The 16,721-nt window shown below is 40.4% G+C and overlaps 2 protein-coding genes across 2 annotated transcripts; one reads left to right on the top strand and one right to left on the bottom strand.

Moving 5' to 3' along the window:
- Positions 1 to 2,229: 2,229 nt before the first annotated feature.
- On the bottom strand, positions 2,230 to 4,789 carry nicol1 (NELL2 interacting cell ontogeny regulator 1). Its single transcript, XM_083639620.1, has 4 exons — positions 4,734 to 4,789; positions 4,382 to 4,529; positions 3,274 to 3,362; positions 2,230 to 2,631 (listed from the first exon to the last, which is right to left on the bottom strand). The coding sequence occupies exons 2-4, from the start codon at positions 4,497 to 4,499 to the stop codon at positions 2,560 to 2,562; spliced, it is 279 nt and encodes a 92-aa protein (XP_083495746.1). The 5' UTR covers positions 4,500 to 4,529; positions 4,734 to 4,789; the 3' UTR covers positions 2,230 to 2,559.
- Positions 4,790 to 5,701: 912 nt separating this feature from the next.
- On the top strand, positions 5,702 to 10,304 carry LOC310779725 (myeloid cell surface antigen CD33-like; the record flags this gene model as incomplete). Its single annotated transcript, XM_083640218.1, has 7 exons — positions 5,702 to 5,750; positions 6,046 to 6,408; positions 7,844 to 8,134; positions 8,396 to 8,522; positions 8,903 to 8,992; positions 9,400 to 9,538; positions 10,220 to 10,304. The coding sequence occupies 7 exons, from the start codon at positions 5,702 to 5,704 to the stop codon at positions 10,262 to 10,264; spliced, it is 1,104 nt and encodes a 367-aa protein (XP_083496344.1). The 3' UTR covers positions 10,265 to 10,304.
- Between the last annotated feature and the right edge of the window lie 6,417 nt (positions 10,305 to 16,721).

Raw genomic sequence — 16,721 nt, 5'->3', positions numbered from 1 at the left:
GAGGAAGTTTGTTACACTCAGTTCTGCAATAACGACTCGAGCCACTAGGTCAACAACTCGGGGGAGAGTGCAGAATCCCACAAGGTAAGACCTCCTATATGGACAATCATCCTCCACCTTCACGGCAATAAAACAATGGAACAGCCTTCTAACAGAACTAACAGCAACAACACATTTTCAAACTTTCTCCCGCCTACCGAAACAGTGGAGACTTGCACAGCAAAGTTGCACACACCTGTAAGGTGGACCTGTTGGGGGAGGGGGGGGCGGGGGTGTCTTAGGGTTGTGGATGTGGGGATGTAGGGATGATTAGGATCATATATTGTATTTACGATAGTGTTTTTTAATGTACTTTTCTTAATCATCTTCTTACTATGTTTTAGATTCGATTTTTCCTACTGTTTTAATCTTGTAGTATTTACCTGTCCAGGGACTACGGGTGGAAAATAGCGATTTTGCTATACCTGGTACAGCACATCTCTCCTTATTTTATAGGGTTAATGTTATTGTACATTGTCCCTGTTTTAAAAATAAATTCATTCATTCACACACACACACACACACACACACACACACACACACACACACACACACACACACACACACACACACACACACACACACACACACACAGCCAGTAAAACGTGTGTACACACCACAAACTATGAAGTGACACAGATGGAATTATGCATTGGCCAAAAAAGTGTTGAATCAAAACGTTCTAATATTTTAGATGCTTTAAAGTAGCATCTGTTCTGGAAAGAAATGCACATCGGCATCAACTTCACTATTTATATTTGTCTAAAACTGGCTCTGAAATTGGGGGCGGGGGACCCCCAGGGGTCCTTGAGGGGGTTCCAGAGGGTCCCCAGCAAAAAAGGGATAATTTATTTTCACTATCATCATACCACCCATAAGTAACGCAATGACACAATGTATGACTATTATGGTCATAGGTTTCATCCACTTTCTGTAAAACAGTAAAACATCTAAAAATCACATCAGATGGGGGACCCTGGGACCAAATCTTATCAACTGGGGGTCCGTGGTCTAATAATCTGTCACTTTAGGGGTCCTTCACGTGGGGGGAAAAACTGAGAACCGCTGACCTAAAAATAAACTAATTTTATTATAAGCATTTAGATCAAAATAGCTTTAATATGATGGAAAAACATAGTTAGGCTACATTCAATCATGGTGTCCAACCTTGTGACTGTTGGTAGTGTATGTGTCGGCAATGGACGTGATGAAGCTCCCATGCAGGCAGGAAAGAGACCAGTGAAGAGTATTATTAGATGTTTTAATGGACAGATACAATAAGATAAACTCATGACATGTTAACAAAGGACACTGTTCGTGAAGACAACAGTAAAACTATCATTTCTATGCCCATGTCTTCCTCTCTCCATCCTCCATCACTCTGCTATCTCATAGCGGTTCATTATCATACTCTCTACTACAGTTGATCTGTATTCTTTCATACAGCTCTGTCTGACAGAAAAGACAAAAAAATCATCTATACAACTACATTACATAATACCAGTGTACATTTGTATACATATAGTCTATATTAACAATAGGTTGACAGAAAGTGCTCTAAATCCATGCTACAGTGCTGTGCTAAATCAAGATCTACAAATACACTTTACCCCCCCCACCAGAAAAAGACCCATTTCTCTGTTATTTATGTCCAATATTGTTTGTTAAAGTTATTGTCAAGTTTATTTCACAATTAAACTATAGTGAGATTTGTTATGTCTACTTAATAAAAGTACCGTTTCCCCAGCAGTTTATTACAAAGGAAAGGGAGAGTGTTTAATTAAAAATAGTTCCTGAACCATTTTGCAAAGGAAGCCAAATTGCAAATCGAACACTTATGTTGCTTTTACAAAACGATGCAATGTTGCCACAAATAAAATTACACCAATTTTCTTTAGTAACTCCATTAACTCGTTAAGCACTCTAATAAAGCACTTTGATATAAACTACATTGTGTACTCGAAATGTGATGCTACAGTTGTTCATGTCTATAATTGTCGTAAACATTAATCTCTTTCAACACATTCAAGGAATAAATTTACCAATGCATTCTATCTACATTATACAGTCAAAAACACTACAAGTACAAATAGTAGTGTGTGTGCCTCATGTGAGATTACCTGACGCTGAAGACAATACCGCCCCCATCTGGCAGCGTCAGGTTACATGTGAGACAAGTTCACCCCAATCCCATGAGAAAAACAAAACAAGCTAACTCATTTGATTTCACAGGCATTTGTTTCACAACATAACAGAACAGCGGTATAAAAATTAATCCTGAATAAGGCAAAACAACACATGCCTTATAATACATGACCTCAAATCAAAGGGAAACTAAAATAAAGTGCCTGTTGTGTGAATAAATCGAAATAAAGATGGTTCTGCACATGGAGGAATGTTTGGGAAAGGGGTTGTTCTGTGTGCGTCTGGCTGCGATGGGAAGTGGAAGTGAGCTCAGATGTAGCGCGCTGGCTGGCTGCGGAAAGCGTGAGTGCGCGCACAACGCAAAGGGGGCGTCGGTCAGCGCAGGGAGTTGGTGGGCATGCAGTCGCACAGAGCACGCCTCTCCGCCCGCAGCACCAGCGTCTCCGTCTGGGAGGGGGCAGGGACAGAGGAAACACCATGGAGACATTGTTAAAATATGACTGTTCGAGGGGTTACATTTCGAGTTGTATCCAGGCAGTTTCAGACTAGCACGGGGTGGGGGGGGGGGGTTGGGTTCACTTGGTCTTGATTGGCTCTCCTCACTTAGCAAATTAGTCAAATCTGTCCAATCAGAAATCTGGAAAATGTGCAGCATTTGAACTGATCCAAGAGCACTTAGTCTTCAAATTCATTCAGTGAAAAATAAAATACAAAGAAAAGAAAAGTAGCCTACATGTAGGCTATTTGCAAAATATCACAATAATATATGAAAAAATATCACAGTATAATGAGAACACTGATGAAAGCCAGTGCTGAAAACGTTTATCCGCTCCTCTGAATGAAAACTGTGGTTGTATTTTATTAATCTTTTTTTTCTTTCTCTTTTGCTACAAAATATCCTGAAGACTATTATTCTTGTCCAGGGCTAAAGTATGACGTAAACATTAATTTAAAAAAATAAATAACGGCATAACACAGAACCTTTCAAAGAAGACTGATCCTGATGCGGGTGAAGTGCAGAAACAATACAGAGCTGAAGGGACACAAGATGAGGCTCAAATCCAACTGTGCTGGAGGAGCTTCACTCACCCTGGCATCCAGGTTGAAAGCGGTCTTCTTTAAATCTTGCAGCGCCCTCTGCATGAACTCAAAGGCATGACAATCCACACAGGGGCGACCTGGACAAAGAGGCAGGTGGAGTTCAGAAATAGTGACAATTTAAGGGTTAGACGAGTGGTAGCCAACATGGTGCCCGCAGGGAGCCAATGAGGTGCCCCCGTAACACCTGCATGAATGTAAAAATAAATAAATAAATAAATACATAAATAAAATAACATTGAGGGTTGCTGTATGTTTCGGTTGTCACCACAGACAGATGACAGATGTGTTTACAGGTGTTCTCTTTTGAAACGCCAAAAAAGCAGTTCAGGAATAATGTTCAAAAATGTTGTTGACATTGTTTCAATTTGAAATGTGGAAACAGATTAGTTCAGATTAACAGAGAAATCATTAAACTTGCACTTTGAAATGTATCTGTGTTTTCCTATGATCACTTGGTAAAACATTATTAATAATGATTGTGAGCAATCGCTAACGGTCGGTAATTAGTGAACATAGCTGAGTCTCCTGGAGCCAATTAAATGCATAATCATTATGTAAAAGTAACCGAGCAATTTTATATTATTCGGGAAGATGATATCAAACAGGTAGCCCTCCACAGCACTCTCTATTTCAGGTAGCTCTCTCTCAGTCTCAAAAAGGTTGGTGACCCCTGGGTTAGAGAATGTCAAACCATATAATATCTGATATCAGCCAATCATGTAATCCAGATCTGTAATCAAAGCTGTCACATAAGGGTCTAAAATTACATTTTTTGTCCACCAGCCACTCAATAGATTACCATTGTATTTTTTGGCTGGTGAGTGAAGCAAATCTACCATTTACCAGCAATTTGGCTGATGGCTGGTGCTGATTTTGGACCCTGTACCTGTAGGCTACACCACTGTGTAGGATAGCCTACAATTCCCAGAATCCTCAGCACCAAAAGTGGAGCACTTGATTTACTAGCAGCATCACCTGCTGCAATCCCATCATCATCACTGAGGCAGCGCACTGAAAACACACCGAATCTAAAATGTCACAACAACAGGGGGAGGATGACACTGAGGTGTAACGATGCGGTGGAAGATGCACCTACTCTCGGCAGGGATCACGGTGCCCGTCTCCTGCTGCTCCGCTGCGGCTGCACCGAGGCAGAGGAGAGCCAGCAGCAGCAGCGCCGCTGCCGCCTGCTGCACACAGCCACTGGACGCCATGGCGATGCTATGTCCAATACGACCAATCACCTGGAATATGCAGAGGAAAATGAGAAGGCCTGTGGTTGACATAGATACCATAGGGGGAAAAAAATGATCGTGACGTATAGGATATCCAACGCGACTGTCAGTGAAACACAGGCTTTGTGAAGAAACTAGCTATATAGCGTTGATTACACACTCTGTTAAATATATCTCACACATCAATACCCAATTGTTACATATTTCACTTACAATCGATGATATCTTAGAGAAAGCGCAGGGTTAAGATGCCCACCGATCGAGGACCGTATTGTGTGTCGAATTAAATGAGCGCGCATGCGTAATCGGCCGATGTGCACTTCGCTGCCGCTTTTGGAGAGGGACTGTGAAGAAGACTTCCGGTCATAACTTTCAAAATAAAACGCTTGACTAACGTGAAGGTTTTCGGAGTAGCACAAAGGTAAATTAAACACAAATAATACATCTTAATCTTAACATCTCTATTCATTTCTGATGCGTATAAGATGAGGCATGGTCTTTTAGTAAAACAAGTTTATCACCATCCAAATTGCGTATAGCCCCGGGGTCCTTGAGTGTCCAGGGGGTCCCCAGCTGCTGGGGCAACATGCGGCCACACACACACACACACACACACACACACACACACACACACACACACACACACACACACACACACACACGCACATGCTGACGGTGGCCAGTGAAATATAGTCTCTGCATTTATCCCATCCAGGCTTGTCCTTCCTCTGGGGGGCAGCCAGGAGCAGTGGGCAGCTTTCTTGTGTAGGCTACAGCGCCCGGGGGCCAACTTCGGTTGTAGTGAGCTTCTGCATGTTTTTAGTGGGGGTCCATAACGGAGGAACCCCTGGGGAGCACAGGGAGAACATGCAAACGCCACACAGAAAGGCCCTTTTGACGAGATAGCCCACCTGGGCAGTGGGCACTGAGGATATGGGAGGGACACACCCTCGGCGCCCACAGCATCCCGGCCGGGAATCAAACCCAGGGCCTTCTAGCTGTGAGGCGACAGCTCTACCACTGAACCTCCGTGCCCCGGGCCCCCAAGGTGGAATGGAAACTAGATGACTCATTTCTTATGAAACGGAAGTGACTTTGGGCATAGCATCACACTATTGCCTGTTTTCTCTCTCTTTTTGTGTCACTTTAGCTGCAGGTCGACCCTGAGACTGAGAGGCAACATGAATGCTGTACAAAGACCACTCTTTTTTCTGTGCCTTGGTTTATCAGGTATGGTGCATACTTTGTATATGAAAATATAAGCTTGTATTGCTGATAAGAGGTGCTTTAAATCATATAGACCTAAAATGCAGTAGCCTACATGCACTTTTTTTTATTTTTTGGTGTGCAAAACTTTAATTGGCTCCTCGGCGGTGTCTTTTTTTTTGGTTCCAACCTTATTTATGTCGATGGTTCCAACTCAAGATTGTCCAGTAATATTGTGTTTCCTAAGTGGCTGTATCCTTTTCATATTCTCCTTGTCCCTGTCTCAGCTGATGACATTTGCCTCTTTGCTTTATTCCAGTTATTCATGCTGATCTCTCCTCTTGGAGCGTCGAGGTGCCGTCCTCAGTTACAGGTTTGCTGGGATCCTGTGTGGTGATTCCCTGTTCATATAACTACCCAGAGCCAGAGAGGAAGGTCACTGCATTCACTGGGATTTGGTATAACAAAACGAATCATGTGATCTACCACCCAATTAAAGCTACAATGACGCAGAAGTACAGGAATCGGGCGGCGCTGGTTGGAGATCTCAACAAGAAGATCTGTTCACTGAAGATAGATCCGCTCCAGTCAATTGACACAGGGCCATTCCATTTCAGGATTGAAATGGGAGGCTATGCTAATTTTTCCTATAAGGATAAGGAAGTCTCCATTACAATTACCAGTAAGTAAGATTCATAATCACTGATAAACTTTTAACAGTACAGCACGGTTAATACTGGATACCTGCAACACTCACATTTTCGTAATGATCCACACTTTTACCATCATGACTTAATCTCCTGCATTTCTGAGCAATGATTGTTTATAATTAATCAGTCTTTACACTAATTATTTATATTAGGGCAGGGGTTCAAAAACGTAAGAATGCCGGGGCTCATGCACTTTGAAATCTGAAATTTCATATGGCAGATTAATAATCCATAGACATACAAAAAATGTCGGCAAAATACCCAAAAGCCAGATTGGCAACATTTTTAATTTAATAATTTTGAAAAGAAAATGCAGAAGCATTTCACTTCCACTCTCCAAATAATGCACTGCAATTTTCTTTGCTTTTAGCTAGATTTAATTCAAATTAGCCTGACATGGTTTGAAAGTTGGCATGCTGGGGTACATCACCCAAATCACATTAATAATGTTGCTACTACAATGTTACAATGTGTTAGCTCAAATGCTAACTGTTTCATGTACGTGGATCGAGTATGCTAATGCCTTTAGCATCAAGTTCCAGGATGTATAGTCAAATGAAAACACAGATTTGGGTGGTCTAACCTAGTTTGTATTAGTGTATTATTATTATTACTAGTGTATTATTCAAGTTAGTATGGTAGTTTGTATTAGTCCAAAAACTTTTTTGTTGTTGCTCCTGGCGGCCCACCTGCAGTGCCTCCATGGCCCACCTGCAGTGCCTCCATGGCCCACCAGTGGGCCGCGGCCCACACTTTGGGAATCACTGTAGGGAATAAAATCAAGAGATGTCTTTCTTTTTCAGAAATAATGTCTCTAAATGACTGCATCTCACTTACTGTAGCTCATTGCATTTAAGATCACTTTACTAAGTGTTTTACTTCAAATTTTATGTTACAAACTAAGTATATTGTGTAAACTATAAACCAGGGGCCACTTCAAGAACCCAGTGGAAATCTAAAAGTGTTACATGCAACCATGGTGAGGACCCAAATGCGCAGCAGTAGCAGATGACAGGAAACCAAAGACGAGAGCTCTTCACACATAAACTGACACTTCACTAGCAAAGATCACACCACGACAATATGGCACACGTAACAGGAACCAATGATCCACCCAAGACTGACGGGAACAAGACTAATACTATGGGGGTGATTTACAAAAGAGACACATCTGGGGCAGACAAGACACATGGTAGCTACACATAACTACAACTAAAAGAACGAGAAACAAAATACACAAAGATTAGTGACATTAGTACCTATCAGTTTGTTCCTATATATTGGAAAATCTCCCTTAATTTCACAGGTCAATTTGGCACCATTGACAAAGGTTAAAGGTTAAAGGGTTAAAGGTTAATATAGGCCTATAATATATAAAATCACTACCTTTTTTCTGTTGTCCTATAGGCTCTCCAGAAGCGATCACTATGCATGTGAATGAGGTGGTGTCGCTGGGTGAAAATGTGTCTGCCTCCTGCTCTGTGTCTCACTCCTGTCCCACTCATCCCCCTGTCTTCACCTGGAGTCACTCTGGAGAACTACATGTACAATCAGCAGGGCTTGACAGTGGCCAGTGGGAAGCAAGATCATCACTGACCTTCCAGCCCACCCGGGCTGACCACAACAAGACTGTAGAATGCACCGTCACATATAAGGGAGGGCAGAGCGTGAGCAGCGCAATGCTCCTCCAAGTCAAATGTAAGTTAGGTGTAAAATTCCTAAAATACTAAATGCTGGTATGGTTGTGATTGAGGGTGTGTCTGAGAGTCAGAGGACGAAAGCCTTGAAGATTAGTGTGTTTGGAGAGTATCTCGCTGTGAAATGTTTCCCGCTCGGGTCAGAGCAGTCGGGAAGAGTGTTACTTGGCTGTGTGTTATAGCAGTGATACTCAACTTAATACTAATAATAATAATAATAATAATAATAATACAATTAAATGATCATGTCATGTCCTGACAGACCCACCTGAGATTGATGCTGGCTCCCGCAGAGTTAAGATCACGACTCTTCATATTGTCATCCCCGCCGTTGCAGTGGGCCTACTTGTGCTGATATTCTTAACAGCCTTGGCAGTGAGAAAGAAATCGTAAGTTTGTGCAGAAAACCTTTCTCAGCATTTTATGTATGGAGAAGATTCATCTCACTTTTGATCTCACGTGTGTGTGTGTGTGTGTGTGTGTGTGTGTGTGTGTGTGTGTGTGTGTGTGTGTGTGCGTGAGTGCGTGTGTGTGTGTGTGTGTGTGTGCATGAGCAGAAGTTTGTATGAGCAGAAATGTGTTTTGTGCATATTATATTACATAACAAACCACTATGGGAGCAAGAGGCCAGAGTTTTGATTGGATTTGATTCCATATGATATTTCAGTGTTTGGAACAGTTTTCAGTAGAGTTAGCAGCAGTTTTCTGATGACTAATAGGTGCCCAGATTGCTCTGATCCTAACTTGGACATCACTTTTCTGACAGCAGGGGGCGCTGTGATGACGAGCCAACATCCACTATACAGGACATGCATGCAGCCAAAACTAGAGAGCTCCCTAAGCCTCCCCCTACAACAAGGTTTCAACCATTCACCTCAGTTTGGAATAAACAAACATTAGCTTCTCTGTGACTTAAAACAAATCTAATGACAACAGTCAAATGTTTGTTCCCAGTGTCTATTATTAATAGTAATTATGATTACAAAACTTGCAGTACATTAAAGTAGTATTATCATGCTAATAATTCATTATCAACAGAAATTACCATTTACCAGTCATTTAACCAAGAAAATACACATTATAACAACAATAGTTTCTTGTTCATACTGTAGCAGAAATTACCACCTACTTTCTGATCATTTATCTGTAATTACACAGTTACATTATCATATACCCTGTCATGTGTATCATAATGTAAAGTGCAGGCTAACTGCCCTGCTTTTGAATGAATGCAAAACCTTGTTATTTTCTGCACTCTCTCCTTAGCAAAGGGATGAAGAACTTTGATGATGGAGCATTTTCTAACTGTGACACCAATGCTGTCTATGCCAACACCAATGATTCTAACTGTGACACCAATGCTGTCTATGCCAACACCAATGATCATGTATATGGCAACATGGAGGTAATGTATATATAAGGTCTTGTTCAGTGTTTTAGGTTCCCCTCATATTACTTTATAATAATAACTATACACTATTAAGTATTAGTTAAGTATGAGTAAATACTTAATTCATCAGTTATAAAGCATTGTTCATACATTACTAAGCATTTAATTAAATAATAATAATTCATTTATTTTATATAGTTGAAAGCCTTGGTAGGTATGCATTTACATAGAAAACTTTACAATTTTGTAATTAAACCAAGACTTTGAAAAATGCTGACACTGGTGCTCTCAGGATTTTGGGGTGGCAACTTGGGTGGCCAATCAGATTTCAGGGTGTGGCCACTGGCCCGGGCCACCCCTATAGTCATGCCCCATGTAATTAAGGTAGTTCGTAATTGTTAGTTAAGTTAGTTAGTAGTTAAGTATTTTGTGTGAGCTAATCTAAAGTGAGGACTATCTATGCCTTACAAAGCATTTATAAATGAGATTAAATACAATTGTTAAAGAAAATATAAATTAGCTTATTAATCAGGAATAAAACATGTATAAGTGTGTTCATGTATAATGGCCAATGCTTTATAAATGATGAATTAAGTATTTACTAATACTTAACTAATGCTTAATAGTGTATAGTTATTATAAAGTGTTACCCATGCATGAAATGGAGAAAATACATGTATCCTATTTCCTTTACAGGCTGAATGTGCAGCAGATGATGATGCAGTATACGCCAATGTATAACATCAACAAGAAACCTTGCAATTAAGTGGAAAAGGGATGCAGTCTTTATGTGTTTATGTATTTTTTGCCTGATCTGATTGTTTGTTTATTCGACCATGAAAATGGTGGAAATAATGATGTGCTATTTTCTGTCTTTGTCTCAGCAATATTCAGACATTATGTAGCTAGTTTTTCTTTCATCTGTTTCTTACTGTCATTCACACTTATATGCTATGACTATGACATGCATTCTCCATTAAATTCCTTGTGCCATAAAATAATCTCCATAATTATTGTACATATGAGTGCTGAAGTCAGTTCCTATACTCAAACTGTATAAGCCAAACAACTTGTTTGACAAATAGAAAATAAAAGCGAGCTGTGAAAATCAACATTAAACCCTTATATGAACACATGAAATATACCAGGCATGCTTTATCATGGTAAGAGTGAGTATGATGAAATCTATTTTTATATCGCTGTTGTAGTTTTAAAATGCTTGATTCCTGAATTAGCAGAAAAGACGTGTGACATTTTGAAATGTGGACATTTGGTGCTCTGCTATATCAGTGACAAAGTCACTAGTGGTCTTTGCCACGATAATTAGAAGATAATATCAAGTCTAGACTTAGCACTGAACTTGCATAACTAACAGATGTGGTGACTGCCCTATATTAGAGGAGTCAGTGGGGACCTGGGTGATGCGCTGCACATCGGTGGTGGATGAGCTGAGTTCCCTCCCCCTCCCTCCCCTGATATGTGAAGCACTTTGAGTGTCTAGAAAGGCACTATATAAATCCAATCAATTATTATTATTATTATTAGTCTTTAGTTGAGGACATTAAGCTGAAAAATATACGGTTGGAAGATAATAGGTGAGGAAAAAAGAATGGTAAATGTAAAAATGCAGCATAGTAACAATGTAAAATAATGGAAACGGAAACTAGATGACTCACAACATATCAAAGGGAAGTGACTGTGGCATCACACTATTGCCTGGTTTGTCTCTTCAGTGTCACTTTAGCTGCAGGTCGACCCTGAGAGGCAACATGAATGCTGTACAAAGACCACTCTTTTTTCTGTGCCTTGGTTTAACAGGTATGGTGCATAGTTTGTATATGAAACTATAAGCTTGTATTGCTGATAAGAGGTGCTTTAAATCATAGACCTAAAACATGCAGTAGCCTACGTGCACTTTTTTTTATTTTTTGGTGTGCGAACCTTTAATTGGCTCCTCGGCTGTGTCTTTTTTTTTTGGTTCCAACTCAAGATTGTCCAGTAAGATTGTGTTTCCTAAGTGTCTGTATCCTTTTCATATTCTCCTTGTCCCTGTCTCAGCTGATGACATTTGCCTCTTTGCTTTATTCCAGTTATTCATGCTGATCTCTCCTCTTGGAGCGCCGAGGTGCCGTCCTCAGTTACAGGTTTGCTGGGATCCTGTGTGGTGATTCCCTGTTCATATAACTACCCAGAGCCAGAGAGGAAGGTCACTGCATTCACTGGGATGTGGTATAACAAAAGATATCATGCGATCTACCACCCAATTAAAGCTAAAATGATGCAGCAGTACAGGAATCGGGCGGCGCTGGTTGGAGATCTCAACAAGAAGAGCTGTTCACTGAAGATAGATCCGCTCCAGTCAATTGACACAGGGCCATTCTTTTTCAGGATTGAAATGGGAGGCTATGATAATGCTTCCTATTGGCATAAGGAAGTCTCCATTACAATGACCAGTAAGTAAGATTTGTAATCATTATCAAAACTTTTAACAGTACAGCACGGTTAATACTGGATACCTGCAACACTCACATTTTGGTAATGAGCCACACTTTTACCATCATGACTTAATCTCCTGCATTTCTGAGCAATTATTGTTTATAATTAATCAGTCTTTCCACTAATTATTTATACTAGGGCAGGGGTTCAAAAACATAGGAATGCCGGGGCTCATGCACTTTGAAATCTGAAAATCTTCCAGGGTCCACGGAACCCTTTAACCACAACTCTGATCAGCAAAAGATGATGTATTTCCCTATATATTTTTATTTCACAGAACATGTGAATTTGGGCATATGGCAGATTAATAATCCATACACATACAAAAAATGTTGGCAAAATACCCAAAAGCCAGATTACCAACACCCCCCCCCCCCTCAGAAATATTTGCCTGCAGGTAAGGTAACTTTGAAAAGAAAATGCAGAAGCATTTCACTTCCACTCTCCAAATAATGCACTGCAATTTTCTTTGCTTTTAGCTAGATTGAATTCAAATTAGCCTGACATGGTTTGAAAGTTGGCATGCTGGGGTACATCACCCAAATCACATTAATAATGTTGCTACTACAATGTTACAATGTGTTAGCTCAAATGCTAACCGTTTCATGTACGTGGATCGAGTATGCTAATGCCTTTAGCACCAAGTTCCAGGATGTATAGTCAAATGAAAACACTGATTTGGGTGGTCTAACCTAGTTTGTATTAGTGTATTTTTATTATTACTAGTGTATTATTCAAGTTAGTATGGTAGTTTGTATTAGTCCAAAAATGTCTTTTTTTGCTCCTGGTGACCAACCTGCAGTGCCTCCATGGCCCACCTGCAGTGCCTCCATGGCCCACCTGCAGTGCCTCCATGGCCCACCAGTGGGCCGCGGCCCACACTTTGGGAATCACTGTAGGGAATAAAATCAAGGGATGTCTTTCTTTTTCATGTCTCTAAATGACTGCATCTCACTTAGCTCATTGCATTTAAGATCACTTTACTAAGTGTTTTACCTCCAGTTTTATGTTACAAACTAAGTATATTGTGTAAACTATAAACCAGGGGCCACTTCAAGAACCCAGTAGAAATCTAAAAGTGTTACATAGAACCATGGTGAGGACCCAAATGCACGGCAGCGTGGCAAAGTAGCAGAAGACAGGAAACCAAAGACGAGAGCTCTTCACACATAAACTGACACTTCACTAGCAAAGACCACACCACGACAATATGACACGCGTAACAGGAACCAATGATCCGCCCAAGACTGATGGGAACAAGACTAATACTATGGGGGGTGATTTACAAAAGAGACACATCTGGGGCAGACAGGAAACATAGCTACACATAACTACAACTAAAAGAATGAGAAACATAATACAGAAAGAAATACAAAACCTAGACAAAGAACAAAGGCAAAACGTCACAACTATGACAAAAAGATTTGGATATCCAAACAGCAAAAGGCCAGTATAGCCACCTAAATACACATTAGTGCCTATGAGTTTGTTCCTATATATTGGAAAATATCCCTTAATTTCACAGGTCAATTTGGCACCATTGGCAAAGGTTAAAGGTTAATATAGGCCTATAATATATAAAATCACTACCTTTTTTCTGTTGTCCTATAGGCTCTCCAGAAGCGATCACTATGCATGTGAATGAGGTGGTGTCACTGGGTGAAAATGTGTCTGCCTCCTGCTCTGTGTCTCACTCCTGTCCCACTCATCCCCCCGTCTTCACCTGGAGTCACTCTGGAGAACTACATGTACAATCAGCAGGGCTTGACAGTGGCCAGTGGGAAGCAAGATCATCACTGACCTTCCAGCCCACCCGGGCTGACCACAACAAGACTGTAGAATGCACCGTCACATATAAGGGAGGGCAGAGCGTGAACAGCGCAATGCTCCTCAAAGTCAAATGTAAGTTAGGTGTAAAATTCCTAAAATACTAAATGCTGGTATGGTTGTGATTGAGGGTGTGTCTGAGAGTCAGAGGACGAAAGCCTTGAAGATTAGTGTGTTTGGAGAGTATCTCGCTGTGAAATGTTTCCCGCTCGGGTCAGAGCAGTCGGGAAGAGTGTTACTTGGCTGTGTGTTATAGCAGTGATACTCAACTTAATATTAATAATAATAATAATACAATTAAATGATCATGTCATGTCCTGACAGACCCACCTGAGATTGATGCTGGCTCCTCCAGAGTTAAGATCACGCCTCTTCATATTGCCATCCCTGCCGTTGCAGTGGGCCTATTTGTGCTGATATTCTTAACAGCCTTGGCAGTGAGAAAGAAATGGTAAGTTTGTGCAGAAAACCTTTCTCATCATTTTATCTATGGAGAAGATTAATCTCACTTTTGATCTCACGTGTGTGTGTGTGTGTGTGTGTGTGTGTGTGTGTGTGTGTGTGTGTGTGTGTGTGTGTGTGTGTGTGTGCGTGCGCATGCGTGTGTGTTGTGTGTGTGTGTATGAGCAGAAGTTTGTATGAGCAGAAATGTGTTTTGTGCATATTATATTACATAACAAACCACTATGGGAGCAAGAGGCCAGAGTTTTGATTGGATTTGATTCCATATGATATTTCAGTGTTTGGAACAGTTTTCAGTAGAGTTAGCAGCAGTTTTCTGATGACTAGACTAATAGGTGCCCAGATTGCTCTGATCCTAACTTGGACATCACTTTTCTGACAGCAGGGGGCGCTGTGATGAGGAGCCAACATCCACTACACAGGACATGCATGCAGCCAAAACTAGAGAGCTCCCTAAGCCTCCCCCTACAACAAGGTTTCAACCATTCACCTCAGTTTGGAATAAACAAAACATTAGCTTCTCTGTGACTTAAAACAAATCTAATGACAACAGTCAAATGTTTGTTCCCAGTGTCTATTATTAATAGTAATTATGATTACAAAACTTGCAGTACATTAAAGTAGTATTATCATGCTAATAATTCATTATCAACAGAAATGACCATTTACCAGTCATTTAACCAAGAAAATACACATTATAACAACAATAGTTTCTTGTTCATACTGTAGCAGAAATTACCACCTACTTTCTGATCATTTATCTGTAATTACAGAGTTACATTATCATATACCCTGTCATGTGTATCATAATGTAAAGTGCAGGCTAACTGCCCTGCTTTTGAATGAATGCAAAACCTTGTTATTTTCTGCACTCTCTCCTTAGCAAAGGGATGAAGAACTTTGATGATGGAGCATTTTCTAACTGTGACACCAATGCTGTCTATGCCAACACCAATGATTCTAACTGTGACACCAATGCTGTCTATGCCAACACCAATGATCATGTATATAGCAACATGGAGGTAATGTATATATATGGTCTTGTTCAGTGTTTTAGGTTCCCCTCATATTACTTTATAATAATAACTATACACTATTAAGCATTAGTTAAGTATGAGTAAATACTTAATTCATCAGTTATAAAGCATTGTTCATACATTACTAAGCATTTAATTAAATAATAATAATTTATTTATTTTATATAGTTCAAAACCTTGGCAGGTATGCATTTACATAGATTACATCAATTTTGTAATTAAACCAAGACTTTGAAAAATGCTGACACTGGTGCTCTCAGGATTTTGGGGTGGGACCTTGGGTGGCCAATCAAGGATCAAGGATCAAGGATCAAGGAAACTTTATTGTCATATGCAGCAAGCTACAATGAAATTTAAAAGCCTCGGCCCATGACTTTGCTGTACAGTAGAAAAAAATAGAATACAGAAATAAACATGATAAAAGGTTAAAAAAAAGTTAAAGGGTTAAAAAAAAGTTAAAACCACATGAAAGACAGTTAAAGTGCATTTAAGGGACATTTAAGTTGTAGTGCAAACTGTGCTTGTCCATAAAGTGCAATGTCTTTATATGTAGTGCAAAAGGAGTCTGAATAAAGTTCAGATAAAACTACTTGGAGTTCAGGCTCCGTATGGCTTGTGGGAGGAAGCTCTTCCTCAGCCGCTCAGTCCTTGTTTTGAGGCAGCAGAGACGCTTGCCAGACGGAAGCCACTGGAAGATGGCATGGTGGGGGTGCAAACCGTCCTTGATGATCCTCTTGGCTCTGGTGCTACACCTCCTGGTGTAGATGTCCTCGAGCGAAGGCAGAGCAGATCCAGTGATGCGCTCCGCACACCTCACCACCCTGTGCAGTGCCTTCTTGTTCTGGGAGGAGCAGTTACCAAACCATGTAGTGATGCATCCTGACAGCACAGACTCAATCGTGGCGGTGTAGAAGGATTTTTGCAGCGCAATCAGATTTCAAGGTGTGGCCAATGCTCTATAAATGATGAATTAAGTATTTACTAATACTTAACTAATGCTTAATAGTGTATAGTTATTATAATAAAGTGTTACCCATGCATGAAATGGAGAGAATACATGTATCCTATTTCCTTTACAGGCTGAATGTGCAGCAGATGATGATGCAGTATACGCCAATGTATAACATCAACAAGAAACCTTGGGAAAAAGGGATGCAGTCTTTATGTGTTTATGTATTTTTTGCCTGATCTGATTGTCTGTTTATTCGACCATGCAAACGGTGGAAATAATGATGTGCTATTTTCTGTGTCTTTGTCTCAGCAATATTCAGACATTATGTAGCCAGTTTTTCTTTCTTCTTTTTCTTACTGTCATTCACATTTATATGCTATGACTATGACACGCATTCTCCCTTAAATTCCTTGTGCCATAAAAT

The sequence above is a fragment of the Poromitra crassiceps genome (genome assembly GCF_964638095.1).
Source record: "Poromitra crassiceps genome assembly, chromosome: 7".
NCBI classification, from domain to species: domain Eukaryota; kingdom Metazoa; phylum Chordata; class Actinopteri; order Beryciformes; family Melamphaidae; genus Poromitra; species Poromitra crassiceps.
This window is presented reverse-complemented; position numbering and strand designations above follow the sequence as displayed.

What these genes read in the sequence shown, in the direction of transcription:
- nicol1 (XM_083639620.1), bottom strand. Translation starts at nt 4,499, where the DNA reads ATGGCGTCCAGTGGCTGTGTGCAGCAGGCGGCAGCGGCGCTGCTGCTG. An exon ending in CACCGTGATCCCTGCCGAGA is followed by an intron (nt 3,363 to 4,381) that starts GTAGGTGCATCT and finishes CTCTTTGTCCAG; the next exon opens with GTCGCCCCTGTGTGGATTGT. An exon ending in CTTTCAACCTGGATGCCAGG is followed by an intron (nt 2,632 to 3,273) that starts GTGAGTGAAGCT and finishes GCCCCCTCCCAG; the next exon opens with ACGGAGACGCTGGTGCTGCG.